Source organism: Palaemon carinicauda, chromosome 22 (assembly GCF_036898095.1).
Source record: "Palaemon carinicauda isolate YSFRI2023 chromosome 22, ASM3689809v2, whole genome shotgun sequence".
Taxonomy (NCBI): domain Eukaryota; kingdom Metazoa; phylum Arthropoda; class Malacostraca; order Decapoda; family Palaemonidae; genus Palaemon; species Palaemon carinicauda.
Genome location: NC_090746.1, coordinates 2,327,695 through 2,346,560, shown reverse-complemented (window position 1 = coordinate 2,346,560; position 18,866 = coordinate 2,327,695). Strand labels below are relative to the sequence as shown.

The window sequence follows — 18,866 nt, the reverse complement described above, 5'->3', positions numbered from 1 at the left end:
AGGATACGGATACTGACTTGCACCAGATTCGGAAGATTTCCCACTTCGATTGGTAGATTCTAAGGGTGGATGTTCTCCTTTGCTCTAGCAAACGCTCTGGTTGCCTCCTTCGAAAAGCCTCTAGCTCTCGAGAGTCTTTCGATAGTCTGAAGGCAGTCAGACGAAGAGCGTGGAGGCCTTGGTGTACCTTCTTTACGCGTGGCTGACGTAGAAGGTCCACCCTTAGGGGAAGTGTTCTGGGAACGTCTACTAGCCATCGAAGTACCTCGGTGAGTTATACTCTCGCGGGCCAGAGGGAAGCAACTAGCGTCAACCTTGTCCCTTCGTGAGAGGCGAACTTCTGCAGTACCTTGTTGACAATCTTGAACGGAGGGAATGCATATAGATCTAGATGTGACCAATCTAGTAGAAAGGCATCTATATGAACTACTGCTGGGTCCGGGATAGGTGAGCAAACTATTGGGAGCCTCTTGGTCATCGAGGTTGCGAAGAGATCTATGGTTGGCTGGCCCCAGGTGGCCCAAAGTCTCTTGCATACATCCTTGTGGAGGGTCCAATCTGTTGGAATTATTTGTCCCTTCCTGCTGAGACAATCTGCTATGACATTCAAGTTGCCTTGGATGAACCTCGTTACTAGTGAAAAGTCTAGACCTGTTGACCAGGTGAGGAGGTCCCTTGCGATCTCGTACCATGTCAGAGAGTAGGTCCCTCCTTGCTTGGAGATGTACGTCAAAGCCGGGTGTTGTCCGAGTTCACCTCCACCACTTTGCCTTGAAGGAGAGACCTGAAGCTTTTCCAGGTCAGACGTACTGCCAGTAGCTTCTTGCAGTTGAAATGCATTGTCCTTTGACTCGAGTTCCATAATCCCGAGCATTCCCTACCGCCTAATGTCGCACCCCAGCCTACGTCCGAAGTGTCCGAGAAGAGAACGTGGTTGGGAGTCTGAACAGTCAGGGGAAGACCCTTTCTAAGGTTGATAAAGTCCTTTCACCAAGTCAGACCAGACTTTATCTTTCCGGAAACCGGGATCGAGACTGCTTCTAGCGTCTTGTCCTTTTTCCAGTGAAAAGCTAGATGATACAGAAGAGGACGGAGGTGTAGTCTTCCAAGTGACACAAATTGAACCACGGATGACAGTGTCCTACCAGACTCATCCACAGCCTGACAGGGCAGCGTTCCTTCTTCAGCATCTTCTGGATGGATAGCAGGGCTGGGGGTTGATCGTCTTGTTCAGCAACGTCCTCATCAGAGGGTTCCTCATCCGAAACTGATGAGGAAACGGCAACGGAGTGGGCAACGTCTGACTCGATGAATCCGGTCGCACTGGTGGATGCGTGACGGAGCCGGACGCAATATCATGGTACTGCTGCACAGTCTGTGAACTGTCAACCATGGGGACGCGAGGAAGTACAGCGTCAACCCGAAACTGTCTAGACTGTCTGGGTTGTGCAGTCAACACCCTACCGGGTTGCTGAGGTTGACGCACTGCGTCACAACAAGTCACCTCTGCTGGTTGTTGAACGTCTTCCTAGTGACACACTGAACGTCAACAACCACCTCCGAGCGTCGCTTAACGTCAACGTGCGACTGGCAACCCACACTGGGTCGCATCGGTGGAGGAACCACCTCAACTGGCGGACGCGAGTAGGATACCTCAGTGTCAACAGGGCGTACAACCAACCGGTAGGAAGGTTGTTGGCCAGAAGGTTCTTCTCCGTAAAAAGTCCTCTATCAAGGACACAAGCTTGGACTGCATGTCTTGCAGCAAAGCCCATTAGGGTCTACGGGAGCAGGTGTGGCAACAGACGGGGTTAGCGACTGAAGCGGAACCATTTACCATCCCTGGAAGCCTTGTTATGCTTTAATTAAAGTCCATAGGAGGCTAAGCAGCTTAAGGCTCCTCTCCAAATGACAGAGTCCTCAAAGGAATATCAGTAGGAGGGAGAACAGCACTTTCTCATCTACAGGAACCTTGTCCGAGAAAAGCTAGGTTATCTCAGTGAGGGTCTCACTGGTGCATAAGCAGCAGACCAGAAGGCAACGTTATGTAACTGCTTGACAGTGTGTGAACTGTCAAAAACTGAACTGTCAACCACAACAGGTGCGTGAGGACATACAGCACTGGTGCATTAGCAGCAGACCAGAAGGCAACGTTATGTAACTGCTTGACAGTCTGTGAACTGGCAACAACCAAAGCTGTGTGGGGAAGCCTCAACTCCTGACTGACTAGTCTGCTGCGGGCGAGTGGCGGTAACCACAGTGGGTTGCGGAGGCTGACGCACTGTGTCAAAACACGGCAGCTTAACTCCACCCTCCTGTTGTTGTGGTAGCTCACGCACGGCAACGGAGTGTTCCGTGCGTCTGTGGGAGTCAGCATGCGTCTGGCAGGGTCGACTGCGCATGGGTGGAGGAGCTCTCACAGCCGGAGTGTGGGAGCAGGCAGCCTCAGCGTCTGCTGGGCGCACAACCGTGGCAGGTTGTAGGCTAACGGGTGCAGCGCCAACCTCTCCGCAGCCGGAGTGTGGGAGCAGGCAGCCTCAGTGTGAGCTGGGCGCACAACCGTGGCAGGTTGTAGGCTAACGGGTGCAGCCCCAACCTCTCCGCGGCCGGAGTGTGGGAGCAGGCAGCCTCAGCGTGAGCTGGGCGCACAACCGTGGCAGGTTGTAGGCTAACGGGTGCAGCGCCAACCTCTCCGTGGCCGGAGTGTGGGAGCAGGCAGCCTCAGCGTGAGCTGGGCGCACAACCGTGGCAGATTGTAGGCTAACGGGAGCAGTGTCAACCTTCTCCGCACGAAACTCCTGCATAACCGCAGCTAACTGAGTCTGCATAGACTGCAGTAAAGACAACTTAGGGTCTACAAAAGCGGCAACAGACGGAGCTACTGTCCGTTGTGACTGAGGGTCTAAAATAGCGGGTGCGGCAACAGACGGACTGCCTGTTGCGGTACCGCTTTACCTCTCTTAGGAGGTGTGAAGTCATCGGAAGACTGCAGCGAGTCCGAACTGACCCAGTGGCTACACCTGGGCCGTTGGACTTGCGCGGAAGGGACCGACTTGCACTTAATAAGCTGCGAGACCTTGGTCCAAGGTTTCTTACGAGAAACCTCTTCCGCAGACGAGAAGTAAATGGGCTCTCTCGTCTTTGTGTGGGTGGGGCGATCTTGGGTAGATACGCCCGAAACCACGGAGGGAAACGTCTGTTCGTTGATCAAGGCCTGAGCAACCCATAAGTCGTTCGACATTACTTCTCCCCTGGGCTTGGGAGCTTGCAAGAGGTCCCGGACTAGGTGAACGACAGGCACGAACAGACGAACCCTCGGACGCAACACTGTAACACTTTGCGCATATCACTTTATCACTTTGATTTTCAGTTTTGCATTTATTTCACTGAAATCGAAACTTTTACTGATTTCTACCTGAAACACGCAATCCTACCCTTCATTAAAAGGTAGTAATTGCGAAAACAGTCGTATAATGCAACAGAAAACATATATAAAGATAAAGAATTCAGTGGCTGGGAAAGAGACTAAACACTAGTTCAAATAAACTACGTTTACAATCTCTCACCGCACAAATCCTGGGAACAAGAATAAAACCCTAGAAACGTTTTACCTTCTTCCCCTACAGCGACTAGGGAGGAGAGTAAAACGAGAACAACGTTACCCGCTTGAACGAAACGTTTTTCTCCTCTCTCTCCCTCCGTCTCTCTCTCTCTCTCTTTCTCTCAAGATTTCGCACCTGAGAGAAGAGCCCAATTATATATCGTCAAAACATGATATATGCTAAAGGAAAAAACTGAAAGGTTTTCCAAATAAAAAGTTCCTTTAATTTAGAATTTAAACCATTATAGCTAAGAAAGAATGAACGAAACGCTAGAATCGGTTTACTCTTACTGCAAAGTGAAACCGTGATACACTCTCTCTCTATCGTAACGATAGAGCGCATGTTGAACGTCCTGAACGTCAACAACTGCGTAGACTAAAAAACTAAACGTTAGTTCATCTTTGAAAACAGTACGAGACTATCAAAGAAATTCTTTCATAAAACATTAAATTTAAAAAGTTATAAATTCTTTAAAGGTTAAATACGATATAACGGGCTCAACGTTGATTAACTTCGGTTCCAAGTTAGGACCGCCTACTATCAGGAAAGGTCGCATGTAAACAAAACATAAAAATTTATTTATATGTTTATAATAAAAGGAAAGTTAATCGAAGAGGCCTAATAAAGGCGGAGAGATATAAAATATAGATCTATAACGTGTTAAGCAAAATTACTAAAAACCTAAACACACTTCCGTCTAAGGGAAGGGTCGGCCATTTAAAAGTGAAAGAGAGTCCATACTCTCTTTGTCACCATAATTAAATCTATCCAAAACGAGTTCAAGTTTTGAAATGAAGATAAAACCCCTGCATAGCGAAAGCTCAAAACTGGAATAGTGTACTTCACCAAATAGTTGTGAAAACAAATCCAGTTAGTAACAGCGTATTTAGTAGGTCTTGCCAGTGGCACGACAGAGAGAAAATTGGTTCTTTGTTGACATCGAGTACTTGAGTACCTACTTGACAGATGGCGCTGTTGATGTACACCCCCACCTGTATAGCGATCGCTGGCGTATTCCGCCCGTAGGTTTTTTCTGTCGGGCAGCAGAGCTGACAGCTATATGATCATCGGGTAAGTTTAATATTGAAAATTATTACATTTTGGAAGGTCAAGGTCACAGTCTAGCAAAATATCCAATTCAAGTAATGTATGGACATCATTGTCACAGACTTCAAACTTGGTTCATATTTGAGTGTATGAAAATCCATGCCAATTAACACATTAAGGTCAAGGTCAAGTCAAGAAAAAGGTTGAGAAATAACATGGCGAGGCAGAGGTTGGCACTCTAATAGGGCCCCTCTAGTTACAGTATTTAGTGACCTTTTGTCTAAAAATTCAGATGACTAACCATCAAATATGCAGACATTACAGCAATAACCTGATTTATGTCTATTTGCTTTATATCTATCATGATTTATGTCACTCATCCCCAAGTAAAAAAAAAAAAAAAAATCTGTTACGTTGGTTTTCGCGAACTTCCGTCAGATTTTACATAGTAAAATAATGACAGTGCTGTACTGTACATATTAATGTAAGTATCTAGTTTAAAATTACAGTAGGTTTCAAGTATTTTTTGTGTTCAGTATATGCATACGGAACATGCAAGTATGCAACATATACTGTAATTCGCTTTACAAGACGGAAATCCGAACTATGACGTAAACCACCCAATTAACAATATAGTATAATATAGGGCAAGACTGTATTGAACAACTACCTAAAGGCCTTCAAACACTACAATATAATTAGTTCAAATGAAGATTGTACCTCTCTGAAATTTTGGTAGTGTCTTTGCTCCTTTCATTAACTATACCTAAAAAACGTTGCTTCACACATAAAAGGTATGTTTTACCTGCTTGATCTTCTCACCTTACTAAATCCATCTTTAATTCTCCATAACCATTTTAAAGAACTGGTAAATAGTCACTCATGTTTTGCATCAAATTTGACATGAAAATTCTAACTCTAGACTTAGGAATCCCAATTTCACAAAGAATCAAGGCAATTTTTAATCCTAACAAAGAGTATGAACATAAAAGAGAAGATGATAAGTAAAAACTCATGTATGAGGCCTAATTTTAATGTTAAAAATTGGTATACATAGTCCAGTAAATCTACCATTTGACCTAGGACAAATTGCCAGAAAAATGAAATTACTTGCAATGACTTTTAATTATCATGCTAAAAGAAATATCAAAAATGTAGAAATATATATTTGGTGGAACATGGTGAAATATGCAATTCAAGGTAGCCATTGTCGAAATATCTGTTTTTGATTATATTGCCAAAAGTAATAGAGCTAGAATTATGAAAATGGTGTCTATACCCATGTTTTCATGGTCGAAGAATCATTTGAGACTAATTTCAGGGAGCTGTCATGATTACATCATAATGAATTCAATATGGCTGCCATGGTTGGTACGCAAAAACTGAAAATCGCAATAACTTCGACAGTATCCTACCGAAGACAACAATCTTGGTGTCTATTTATAGGTTTTCATGGTAAATGAGTCTATTTATCTATAATGCAGGTGTCAGTTTGTTGAAATTGAAACCAAGGCATGCCAGTTAATTCTCCTTAAATGTAGGTTCACATGCCCAAGATATCACGATCATCATCTGAAGTCTCGTCAGTGTTCTCCAAGTTCATGTTCTCACAGATCCCCCTGCATTCACTGCAGGCTGGTGTACAGTCAAGACCCAGTCGTCTGCACCCACAACGTTTTCCGCACCCTGTCTTGCATTTGCATCTTACCACTTCCAATAGTGATTTTGGAGCAACGTCCAAATCAGTCATAAGGGGGAACATTTTTCCTTCGATGATCTTCCACCCCCAATTTTCAGCATTCAGGCTGTTACCCTTCCACGCCTGAACTTGGTGGAAAACACGGAAACTGTGGTACTTTACTGCCCCTGAAGTTGGTGGCAATGATTTGGGGTGAATAACTTTTTTGCTAGTGGCAACTAATTCTTGAAACCTGTGGTGTCTCAGTGAATCCAGATTGCCATCTGGTTTTGCCTTGTACACACAAAGCATAGCTTTCTCCCCTGCCTGAATTATTTCATCCTCGCTGGAATCATAGTTGCCAAACACCTTAGCAAGGTCACAAAAGTATTCACTGTCCTGTGCCAACTTCAGTGCCACACCCTTTCCATAACCAAAGACACGTGAAGTTGTATCACAGCCAAGGAACGCATGGACAAAAAGAATGCTATTGCAAAGATCATCTCCAAGTTTCTGACATACATGTCCAATGTTCAGAAGTTGCTCCTTTTTTCCCTTTTTAGGCTCCGGCCTCCAGAACATATTATACTTCACATTCTTAGTATGATAACATAGAAGGACAAGAAGATCTGTATCATCTCCAACGAGAATAACATTACACTGCGACACAACCTTTATTGCGGTCTGGACAATAAGTAGATCAGCATCATCTTTTGCGTGGTGAACTTCACAACCAGCAGCTTCAAGGGAATCACCAAGCAAATTAATGAAACGTTGCTTGTTTTCATCATTTGATAGGAATTCCTCTTTTTTGATCTTGAGCGACATCTGAGTTTGAAAATTGACTGCTCTTCCTTGGCGCGTTCCTAGGCGTCTTTGATGGGTACTATCTTTCGTTGATGGCCCACTGGTGTAACCATCAAAAACGATGACTGCCTTTCCATAACGTTTCTTCACATATGACGTGTACCTTTGAAGGATCGACTTATAGGTGTCTCCAATTTGCCATGGAATCCTGTGAAGTAGGGCACCACCATCGAGTACATATTGGCAATTGGAAGGTTTGTCCGGACGATCATCCTGTGGGATCAAATCCCAAATAGCTTTTGCAAGGGCTGGTTTGTTGGCTTTAAGCTGAACGTGCCTGGTCTCAAACAGAGCTGGTGGATAAGAGCATAGTTCATACTGAAAGGCATCCAGCAGATCTGTAGCCTGTGTTCCGGCGATCACCAGTCTCTGAAACAGTAGCTGGGGATCGATGTTCACTTTCTCCCCATCAATTTTGATAGTTGACTTTGATTCTGGTGTTATAACCTGATTTCGTTTCCGAAATACATATTGATTAACAATATTTCCTGTCATATCCTCAAGAATTTTCTGTCCAACTTCCTTGGCTAACTCTACATTAACGTCCTCTCTAGTAGCTACCCCTGTCACAATATTTTGCAATGACATACTTTCTTCAAATGGATTCCTTTCTGCCAGTATTGAAACGAGTTTGTTGGTATCGGCTATGTCCTTTGCCTGACGTGCCTTTGACAGATCTTTATGCTGCTCACTTGTTGCATACTTAACTGAAGTCAGTTGCTGCATGGCATCATTGACCTCTGCGCAAATAGGTCTGGACAGACACCATACCAGTCGCTGTGTTTCTGTCATACCCCGTCCTCTCGTCAAACCACCCGTTGTTTTAAGGCTTCTCATGAGAACTTGTTCTATAACCAAATCTGGGGACAGTCCTGCCCAATAACGATCCGACCTTCGCACGACGTGCAAACCGTCCATGAAGTTGGAGTAGATATCTGGATTGGAATCCTCCAGCTTCCACATTTTCTGCAGATATAGGTACACCGACTTTGTGTACAAGTTATGTCCAGAGGCAGCAAAATAAGGCAACATATTTTGCAAGGTTGCAAGATGCAACTTCCAGTCACCTGTTCGTTCGGACCTCAGGAAGTTCCGAACAATGTCAATCAATTTCATATACATAACCCACAGTTTCCCTGTTTTATGTTCTACTGCATTTAGTGCATTCAGTAATCTTTCCTTGACAGAATGGAATGCTGGTGATGAACTTATCTCAGATGGTACCATTTGTCCTTCTAGAAGTTCATCAACTAAAATTCCAAGTTCCTGAATTTCAGTTGGGAGAGGGATTTCCGCACCATTAAGGGCGGGTTGCCTGCATCATTGCTTGACCAACTGAGCTTATCTTTAAATTCTTCTCCTTTCCAACAAATAGGACATCAAGAAAACGTTTCAATGAATTTGGTAGATATGACAGAGTCTTCTCAGTTGAAGCCATCTCAAGTGTACTCGGATATAACTCCTTGGACTGAATGATTGACTTTATGTCGCTCTTAATTAAGTTGGCGGCTGCCTCTACCATTCGTAACTTTTCTAACTCACAGTCAAGCTGCCTTGATTGCTGATAGAAATTGTTGAGTATAGATTGTGCCTTACGCCTGAATGTCACAACATTTTCAGTACCATTAATCTCAGTTATCAAAATGCTGTCACCAAAGTGTTTCTGAAGCATTTTTTTCGTATGTTTAAACGTATACGGTTCACAATTGGGTCCTAATAGTTCTGCCATCTTTGTGATTATATCGTTGACAGTTGTCTGTTCTACATCATTTGCTTCTAAATTTTCAACAGCTTTAAGGAAAGCAGATTCTTTTTCTGAATCCCCTGGGCATCCAACTTTTATTTTTTTTGCACTGGTGCCGTACTCATTTTTTGTACAGCTGAGGAACTGTGGTATCTGATTGCCCTTTCTAAAGTTCGAGTCACAAGCCTTGTGATAGACACCCTCAGCTGCAAAAAAGTCTTCTCCAGCAACAACTAATCTTGCTTTCACTGTCTCAGACCATGAGTCATTGCGTTTATCACAACATTCCATGATACTTTTGGAATATATTTTTGTTCGCACTGAAATGAGTTTATAGTCTGTCTTCCTCCCATTGTATCTATCGCCTACACCACAGAATACGCAATGGTCCTTGATAGAATGGGTTGGAGTTGCTGAACGGAGACTAAAACGATTGTCATTCGATTGATTGTCCTCTTCGTCAAGCTTACGTTTGTCTCTTTGTATGCAATTTGGATTGATGAAATTATTGCGACACAATGTATGTATTTGTTGTCCAGGTGCCACAGCAACAGTTTCATTCCGTTCAACACAGGCCCTTGCAATTCCATCACATCCCTTTTGCGTCAGCTTTGTCAGCGCCTCACCATTGTGAATTGGCTTGCCACAGAACACACAGTCAAGCATCCTGCAAAATAGAGAAACTGATCAGAAGTGTGTTAAAATAAGTAAAGAATGAGCTCAAACTTTCACATGTAGTAGTTATGAGGACTCACCACAAAATGATGATTAAAAACCAGGACAGATGTTATAAGTCCAAACTGGAGAGTGGTACTAGGTGTTCCGGACGAGAGTAAATGTAACCCTGCCTCATGCACGACACCCGCCTCTAAACCGTTTAACCATCATGTTTATTCAGAAGGTCGGGTTAAAAAACAAAGCAAAGTTTGGTATATTAGAATGAAAGCTTGGTTTTTTAACCCGACCTTCTGAATAAACATGATGGTTAAACAGTTTAGGCATTTCTTCTATATGACAGAGGCGGGTGTCGTGCATTAGGCAGGGTTACATTTACTCTCGTCCGGAACACCTAGTACCACTCTCCAGTTTGGACTTATAACATCTGTCCTGGTTTTTAATCATCATTTTGTGGAGAGTCCTCATAACTACTACATGTGAAAGCTCAATAATCATTCACATAGACACCAAGTTTGCTGTCTTTGGTGGGATTCTGTAAAAGTTACTGCGATTTTCAGTTTTTTCGTGCTTACCACGGCAACCATATTGAATTCATTATGATGTAATCATCACAAATCCCTAAGATTGGTCTCATATGATTCCTTGACCATGAAAACATGGGTATGGATATCATTTTCATAAGTCTAGCTCTATTACTTTTGTCAGTATAGGCAAAAACAGAAATTTTAGTAATGGCTACCTTAATTTGCATATTTTACCATGTTCCACCAAATATATTTTTCTACATTTTTGATATATCATGTGGCAGGTCTAACTTAAACATATGAAAGTGGTTTCGTTTTTCTGGCAATTTGTCCTGGGTCACCCCCTATTTTGGGCTAGATTTACTGGACTATACAGTAATTACTATATCTTTAAAAATACATTCGTACTAAAAAGTACTGTGCTTGCAAAACCTGGCAAAAATTCAAAATTACAATATGCATACATTTTTAGGTGAAATGACATGACACAAAGTTAAAAAAAAAATGGATATATTTGGCTAGGTTTATATACATTATTTGACCTCTGATCTCACTTTGCTTATTAACTAACCACTCAATTGTTTAATGTTTTTTTGCATAACTTCATAGGTCATTGACACATCTCTCAAAAGAATTTCTTTTTGTATAAAATTCATGGGAAAAAATGATACATAATAAACTAATCAAAATTTTAACAATTCTTTAAAAATATTTGATATGGAAACAATACTATACATAATCTCAATTCTTAACCCTGAGCTAGATCCTATCTAGACAAACAGCCACTGAGAGAAAGAGAAACCATTCACCGATTAGCGAGATCTTAGAAAGCCAATTAGAAAAAAAAAAACTCTTTAAATACTAACCTAATAAAAATAAAGAGAAAAAAACTAACAATGTTTAGGGAATTCTATGTTCTCGGTTAATTATATGATATTAAAGAGTTTTCTTTGCATTTTTAAGTTAGCTAATAATTAGGTTATGAAAAATAAAACTATATAATTTTCTAACTGCCTCAATTCCTAACCTAAAATTTAACATCTAACTTGAAAAGAAAGCTCTTCAAGTTTATAATGAAAAAAATCATTGAATTCTTCCAACTTTTATCTTCACACTGCTTTTATTCATAACATGATATCTAAAGGCAAAAGGCCTCTTTCTTTAAACCCAAATTCTCAAATTGTCAGTCAACCTCAAGGAGGACAACTGACAATTAGCCTCTCTTGCTTAGACACATGCAAGTGTGCAATAATTTTTTTGAGGCTATTAATTTTCCATCCTTCAGTTAAAACCACAATTCAAAGGATTTTTTCTTATCAAATTGAAATCATTAAAATAATAAGATTAATAAGGCTAATATACTATACAGTATATAAAAAACAGTACAGTATTTTGACCTCTGAATTATACCTTGACTATGCAAACTAAGCTCTATCTGTAGTTCACCTTACTCATTTTCTACTATATTAATAACTTAATTGGTTTCAGTTTAAGTATGTCTCATTAAGTAATCATTTAAATCACTTTTGAGTGAAAACCTACAACTGTTCAATACATTAATTCCATATTCACATTAATTTTGTCTGTATAATAATCTTCCCTAAAAGGAAGTGAGCTCAGGTCAGAATCTGAGGGACACATGATGGGCTCTCAGACTGAATGAGGATGGGCAAATAGGCATTTCTTAAAACAATGTAAAATTCTGTTAACATAAAAGAGTATTAAGATAAAATAGTTTTTATTTGATCATTATGAGTATAAGCTACAGTGGAGAGAAAGAGAAAATACTACTCCATCAAAATATATATACTGTATAACACTGTGCCATCCAAATAGAAGGGCCTTGAAAGGGTAATCCTTAACACAACATTCATTACTTTTGAATGAACTATCTATTAAGAGGTGGGGGGGGGGGATCTCCAGCCCAATGAATTTAAATTATCTACATTACTTAGAAATAAATTTAGAAATTAATAACTAAAAAAATAATAATACTGTAACTAAACAATATTGGGAGATAATCCCAGGAAAAACATGTCAAATCTTATGATTATATCTTAATCTGACAGGCTATACACTTTAAGTCATCAAAATGTTTTGCAAAGTTCAAGATCTTTTCCAAAGATCTCGTCATCAAACCATCACCCATACCACTAATCCGGATATTCATTATTTTTTGTACTGCACTACTATCAGCTAAAGCCCTGTCCACATACATACCAGTGGAAATATACAGGCAAAATCGGTAGGAGGACTGTTAACCAATTCCAAACATTATGATTAAAAATTGGCTACTGTATATGTATTAAGAATACTATACTAGCACAAAAAACATTGGGGATATTTAGTATGTAAAGAGATTGATATCAATGCTCACTGCACTAATATTGATGATGCAGAAAATTACGACACTGGTTACAGAAGAGTAAATTTACCTCTCTATTCAATTTCAGGATTACAGAGAGAGAGACAGATCGAGAATTTGAGCAGAGCTTTTACAAGAGTTCAAAATGCAAGCCAAAGTTTAGACTGCGACAGAAATGCATCTAAGCAAGTCACCTGTGACAGGTAAAGACATGGTATAGGTCTACTTAGGGGGGACTTCTCAGACATATTTACCGGTCTCAGATTTAGGAGTTATTACTATAACCCAAAAACATTCCACAATCTTTAATAATTATCATAAAAAAAAAAACATGCCAACTTACAATATACAATAAGGCTGGCAAGTCCATCATTATTTTTCTCTTCACTATACATTAACTCAAGGCTAAAAAAACACTGAGTAACCCAAAGAAAAGGTTAACCCAAAATAGATCAAGTTCAAAGTTTTTTTGCCACCTTATTACAAATTCCTATAGATAATTACACAGTAAGTTAACATAAAATTCACAGTTACTTATAGAAGTAAAATACAAAATACAGCACTATAACCTAGATGCATATATTACTAACATCCCCAAAAACTGCAGCATCCAGAGAAGCAACAATTTTAAGATCTAATTCTTTGGTTAGTTGCTGAAGCAAGTATTCTAATGGCTCTTTCAAACATAATCTGTTCTTGACACTTATTTCAAAGAATCCCATGTTGAACTTCAAAGGATACGTAATACCTTTGCTTTTTACTTTTCTCTCCTTTACATCAATCTTATTGGCACAGAGCACAATTGGAATACCTTCACTAACTCTCATAACATCTTTGTGCCAAAGCGGGACATTTTTATAGGTCACACGAGAAGTCACATCACAAAATATGATTGCAGCATCTGCACCCTCATAGTAAGCATCCCGTAAAGGTCCTAGTTTTTCCTGCCCGGCTGTGTCCCACAGACTAATAATGCATTCTCCATGAGATGTATCTACAACAATTTCTGTCTTTTCAACACCCATTGTAGCTATGTATTCGTGTCTGAAGCCTTCACTTTGTAATCTTGAGACATAGCTGGACTTTCCAGTTCCTCCATCACCTATAATCACAATTTTATACTTTCCGGGCTTCGTACAGCTGCTCGAGTCTGGTATTTCATCTATATCATCTGAAAACTTTTTCTCAGTGGCCATGACTTTGATATATTTGGGTTCACTGCAATAAAAAAAAAATGGAGAAGTTGGAGGGTCACAGCCAACAAAGGCAATTATCTAGCATCCATCCAGATATTGAATTGAAAAATTGAACAGTCGTGCATTAGCAAATTCTATTGTAAAATCTCTTAAATCTCAAATGTGGTAAAATACCAATGATCTGATTTCTAATACACAGACAATCTAAAGAAATTTTCATTCACAAAAGAATGTGAAATACAGATGCAAATACTTGAAATTGACAGCTGAATCCTGAAAATAGGCTTTCAGAGGTAGGTATAATAGACATGGAATTAAAGCCATGAAGAAAGACCATCCAAAGTGTGACGATGATTTAATGTTACAAATTTGCAAGTAATTTGTATTTTTCATAATTATACGGAAGCCGAATTCTTTACTATGGATATGTTTTTAGCAAAGCTAGAATCTAGCCATAAACTCTTGCACGAGGTGTCGACAACCCTTCACTAGTTAGCAGGGCTAGCAAGGGGTAGATCAAGCACCCTGCTCACATGTTCACACAGTGAGATAAATCAATTTTCATTGCAGGCATGACTTCTTGGGGGATAAGTAAATGGCTGGACAAATATGAGTAAAGAGCTTACGTTTGTATAGTTACAAAAATTATAAATTACTTCCAAATTTGTCATCTATTCCAACACAAATATAAACCTTTCATTCATTACTATGGAGACTTAATCTTAGGTGGGTGGAAATCCAAACTCCAACTATCTGGAAACTTGGCCTGAGGTACAACTCTGAACTTGGTAAAGCGTGAGAGGAGTATCCTGACACCTCCTGAAACTCTCAGCCTGACAATGCTGTAGCGTCTGACAGGCCGGGCAATCATGGTGAATGAGTGGAAAGCAAGCATTGTGACTCGACCAGCTAAGAGAAAGCAATCACAGTGAATGAGTGGAAAGCAACCATTATGACTCGACCAGCTAAGAGAAAGCAATCACGGTGAATGAGTGGAAAGCAACCTTTGTGACTCGACCAGCTAAGAGAAAGCAATCCCGGTGAATGAGTGGAAAGCAACCATTGTGACTCGACCAGCTAAGAGAAAGCAATCACGGTGAATAAGTGGAAAGCAACCATTGTGATTCGACCAGCTAAGAGAAAGCAATCACGGTGAATGAGAGGAAAGCAACCATTGCGACTCGACCAGCTAAGAGAAAGCAATCACGGTGAATGAGAGGAAAGCAACCATTGTGACTCGACCAGCTAAGAGAAAGCAATCACGGTGAATGAGTGGAAAGCAATCACGGTGAATGAGTGGAAAGCAACCATTGTGACTCGACCAGCTAAGAGAAAGCAATCACGGTGAATGAGTGGAAAGCAACCATTGTGACTCGACCAGCTAAGAGAAAGCAATCACGGTGAATGAGTGGAAAGCAACCATTGTGACTCGACCAGCTAAGAGAAAGCAATCACGGTGAATGAGTGGAAAGCAACCATTGTGACTCGACCAGCTAAGAGAAAGCAATCACGGTGAATGAGTGGAAAGCAACCATTGTGATTCGACCAGCTAAGAGAAAGCAATCACGGTGAATGAGTGGAAAGCAAGCATTGTGACTCGACCAGCTAAGAGAAAGCAATCACGGTGAATGAGAGGAAAGCAACCACTGTGACTCGACCAGCTAAGAGAAAGCAATCACGGTGAATGAGTGGAAAGCAAGCATTGTGACTCGACCAGCTAAGAGAAAGCAATCACGGTGAATGAGTGGAAAGCAAGCATTGTGACTCGACCAGCTAAGAGAAAGCAATCACGGTGAATGAGTGGAAAGCAAGCATTGTGACTTGACCAGCTAAATGAAAGAACTCATGGTAAATGAGTGAAAAGCAATCATGGTGACTTGACCAGCTAAGAGGAAGGAGTGACATCTCACACCCTCAAACTTAAACTTAGACATTGTCCATCTCCTCCTCGCAGGGAGATTGGGGACATGACAAAATATATCAAGATATCTCAGACCACACAAATTTAAATGGTTCTCACTTGCAGTCGGAGGTAGATCAGTTTGCAGCTTGCAGAGTCCACCAGATGCTGTGCCCCAAAGGAGAGGATGATGAAGGCAGAAAAGGCTAGTTATTCTATCCATTTCTCCCAGACTAATACAGAGTAACATCCAGCCTCGACCAACTGCTACTAGTCCTATGGGAGGTGATGTAGCTAAACCACTTGTTAAGCAGCCACCACAGGACCCAGAGTAAAGGTATCTAGGTTCTTGTTTGTTATGTCTTGCAGGTAATGGGAAGTGAAGGTTGTTCTCCTTTGCCAAATTCCTTCTTGAAGTACCTGCACCACATAGAAGTTTCTATTTAATGCCAGGGATATATATACTTACAGAAGTTTCTATTAAATGCTAGGGATATACTTACACCCTTAACATCATGAAATCTGGGTTTTTCACCCTGTATAGAAGTTATAGTTTAAGGCACAGTCGATGACCTGCCGAATCCAAGAGGAAATCATGTTCTTTGACTGTACTCGCAAATAGACACCTACTTTGTGGGCGAGCTCTTGATAAGCCCTTGATAGCGCATCTCAACATTCTCAGAGGACATAGTAACAGCTGATCAGGATCGTCAGTTACCATCCTAAAACTCAAAATTTGGAAAGGCCTGCACCTAGAGTCAGCTACAGCCGGATTCTGAGTCTGCAATAAACTCAGGGACGAAGGTGAGTGTTACCTAGCCCCATCCCCTTGAATGGGCTATGTTATAGTATAGACCATGCAACTCGCTAACCCTTGAGGCTGAGACAAGAGCAAGATGGAAAAGCATCTTAAGAATCAAGTCAAGATCTGAATGCTTGACTTCACAGTTTGTAAGGAGCTCCTTTCAGGGAGCGTAATACTTTCACTACATGAGGAGGACCAACTTCCAACTGAGGGCATGTAAGCTTAAAACTCTGTATGAGTAAAGACAATTCCGTCGAGGAGACAATGTCAACTCCATTGTCTAAAGACAAGGTTCAAGGATGAACGGTAGTCTTTCACAGCCGAGACTGCTCATGAGTTTTTCCTACCTAAGGTATAACAAAAACTTCGCTATCAAGGGGATAGTGGCATCAAGTGGAGAGACTTATTCCATAATACCAACTACAGAAGATAGATCACCTCCCATGGTAGATGGCAATAGACGACTGCCTGAGGTACACAGGCATCCGTTTTGCCACTACGTGCAGAAAGCCTCTCTGCGAGAGGAGACGCTGGATAGCCTCCATGCATGAAGTCGTAGGGAAGCAACTGCTCTATACAAAATCTCTGCTTGTGGTTGCTGAAACAGATCTTAGAGGGGTAGCAACTCCATCAGTACTTCTTTTAACAGAAGTAAAAAGTCTGGAAATCATTTTGCTTGCTGCCACAGTGGAGCTATACGGGTCATTGACAGATCTTGTGATGCCCTTACTTTATTGAGAAGTCTCCTAATTAGGCAGAAAGAAAATTTACCTCCTCACCTGTTTAGACATGCCACTAACGTTGTGTTGTAGCTCATTAACATTACAGAGTGACCTGAAAGGACCTGATGGAAATGATTGAGGGCTATAAAATCTCCAGGAGGTTTATGTGGCACTGCCAGCTGGAATCAGACCACAGCTCGGAGGCCACGTGCTGTAACAGGTGAGCCCCACCCTTCTTTTGATGCATCTGTAAAGAGCATCATATCTGGGAGAGGAGAAAGATCTACTCCCTTGAGAAGGTTGACATTATCACCCACAAACTCAAGTCCGGAAGGTCCATATGTTAAGACCAGAAGGTCTTTAGCAGCCACTGGAAAGACTGAATGCTAAGGTGGCCATTATGTACTTGCCGCTCCAGGGAGGTCGAGTGCCCCAACAGGCGAAGACATAGATGAGCCTGTAGCAAGCCTTGCAGGAGGAAGGGATGAGCCAATTCCCCAATTGATTGATTGATTTGAAGTTTTCTGGCATCCTGACACCGAAAGTCATTGACGCCGATATCATTTATTATAATAAAGAATAAAAGAATATCCAATCAAAACTATAAAAGCAAATATGTCATTATAAAAGTTGAATACCTTCCAGAAGACCTGCTTCTGAAATTAATCTAAAAATGCCGCCAACATTGTACAACACGTCCAAGAATCTCGGCAAGGATGAACCTGTCATTCTCACCTCGAGCCTCAAACAGATATCCACTTCTTTCTGTGCTATAAGTGGGGCATTCAGTCAATAAATGCCTCACTGTCAAAGGTATCAAGCAGTCGTCACAATATGGTTGGTGTTGGCCAGCCAGCAGAAACTCATCTGTCATCATAGTGTGACCAATGCTGAGACAACAAAGAGTAGTCTCCCACTTTCGGGGCATCCCGTTGTACCTCCAAGGGGATATAACATTTGCAATTTCTCTCGTCTTATTTTCAATTAAACTTTCCCAATGCTGTTGCCAATTATCATGAATAAAATTCATAATTGTAGGTAAAAATTCATTACAGAGAATGGGATACCTTTTAGTAGCAACTCGGCTGCAGCATTCTTTGCCAGTGAATCTGCCTCTTCAATTCCAGACACACTTACGTGTTCTGGAACCAAGCAAAATCGAACTTTCAAGGCCGATTCACATGACCCGTTTTCTTTCCAACAGGCTAGCCAGTGGCTAACTGCCGTCGAAATGTTGTACATTCACACGAGGCATTCCCTATCCGTTTACCTGCGCGCAGTTTTCATTGTTTACTTAGACTGTCACGTGAGGACCGAGTAAATTACGATAATTTTGACACTAAGATGTTGGTTGATAACTGTGTTGATAAAATAAGTTATGCAACTTCATTATACTTTATGCACATTGCCAAGAATATCAAAATTATGATAAATTCACCCGTTTTATTTAATGCCTCTCCAGTCATTTTCCATATCTTTAATTGACTTGGAGTGGCTGAGTAGTATATTTCACATACAAAACTAATTTTTGAAAAAATTAAGGCCTTGTATAATTTTAAAATAGTTTTGTGGTCTGCACCCCATAATATATGGGACAATACTTTTAAAAGATTCAGAGCCTCAAAACATCTAGCTCTTAAGGCCTTTAAGTGAGAAACCCATGTATGATTACAATCAAATACCAATCCTAAAAATCTAGCTCCACTTACACATGGGATCCGTTGACCTTTGATGTACT

The 18,866-nt window shown here is 41.1% G+C and overlaps 2 protein-coding genes across 3 annotated transcripts in view; both read right to left on the bottom strand.

Annotated features, from left to right (window-relative positions):
* LOC137616275 (HAUS augmin-like complex subunit 1) overlaps positions 1-18,866 on the bottom strand; it is a 192,126-nt gene that overhangs the window by 149,281 nt on the left and 23,979 nt on the right. The gene's annotated exons all lie outside the window — the stretch shown is intronic.
* Positions 11,140-18,866, bottom strand: part of LOC137616276 (uncharacterized) — a 54,448-nt gene continuing 46,721 nt past the window's right edge. For both annotated transcript variants that reach the window (XM_068345904.1, XM_068345903.1), the window contains exon 2: positions 11,140-13,723. In XM_068345904.1, the coding sequence (XP_068202005.1) occupies positions 13,075-13,701 (627 nt within the window). In that variant the 5' untranslated portion in view covers positions 13,702-13,723 and the 3' untranslated portion in view covers positions 11,140-13,074. The remainder of the gene's footprint in view (positions 13,724-18,866) is intronic.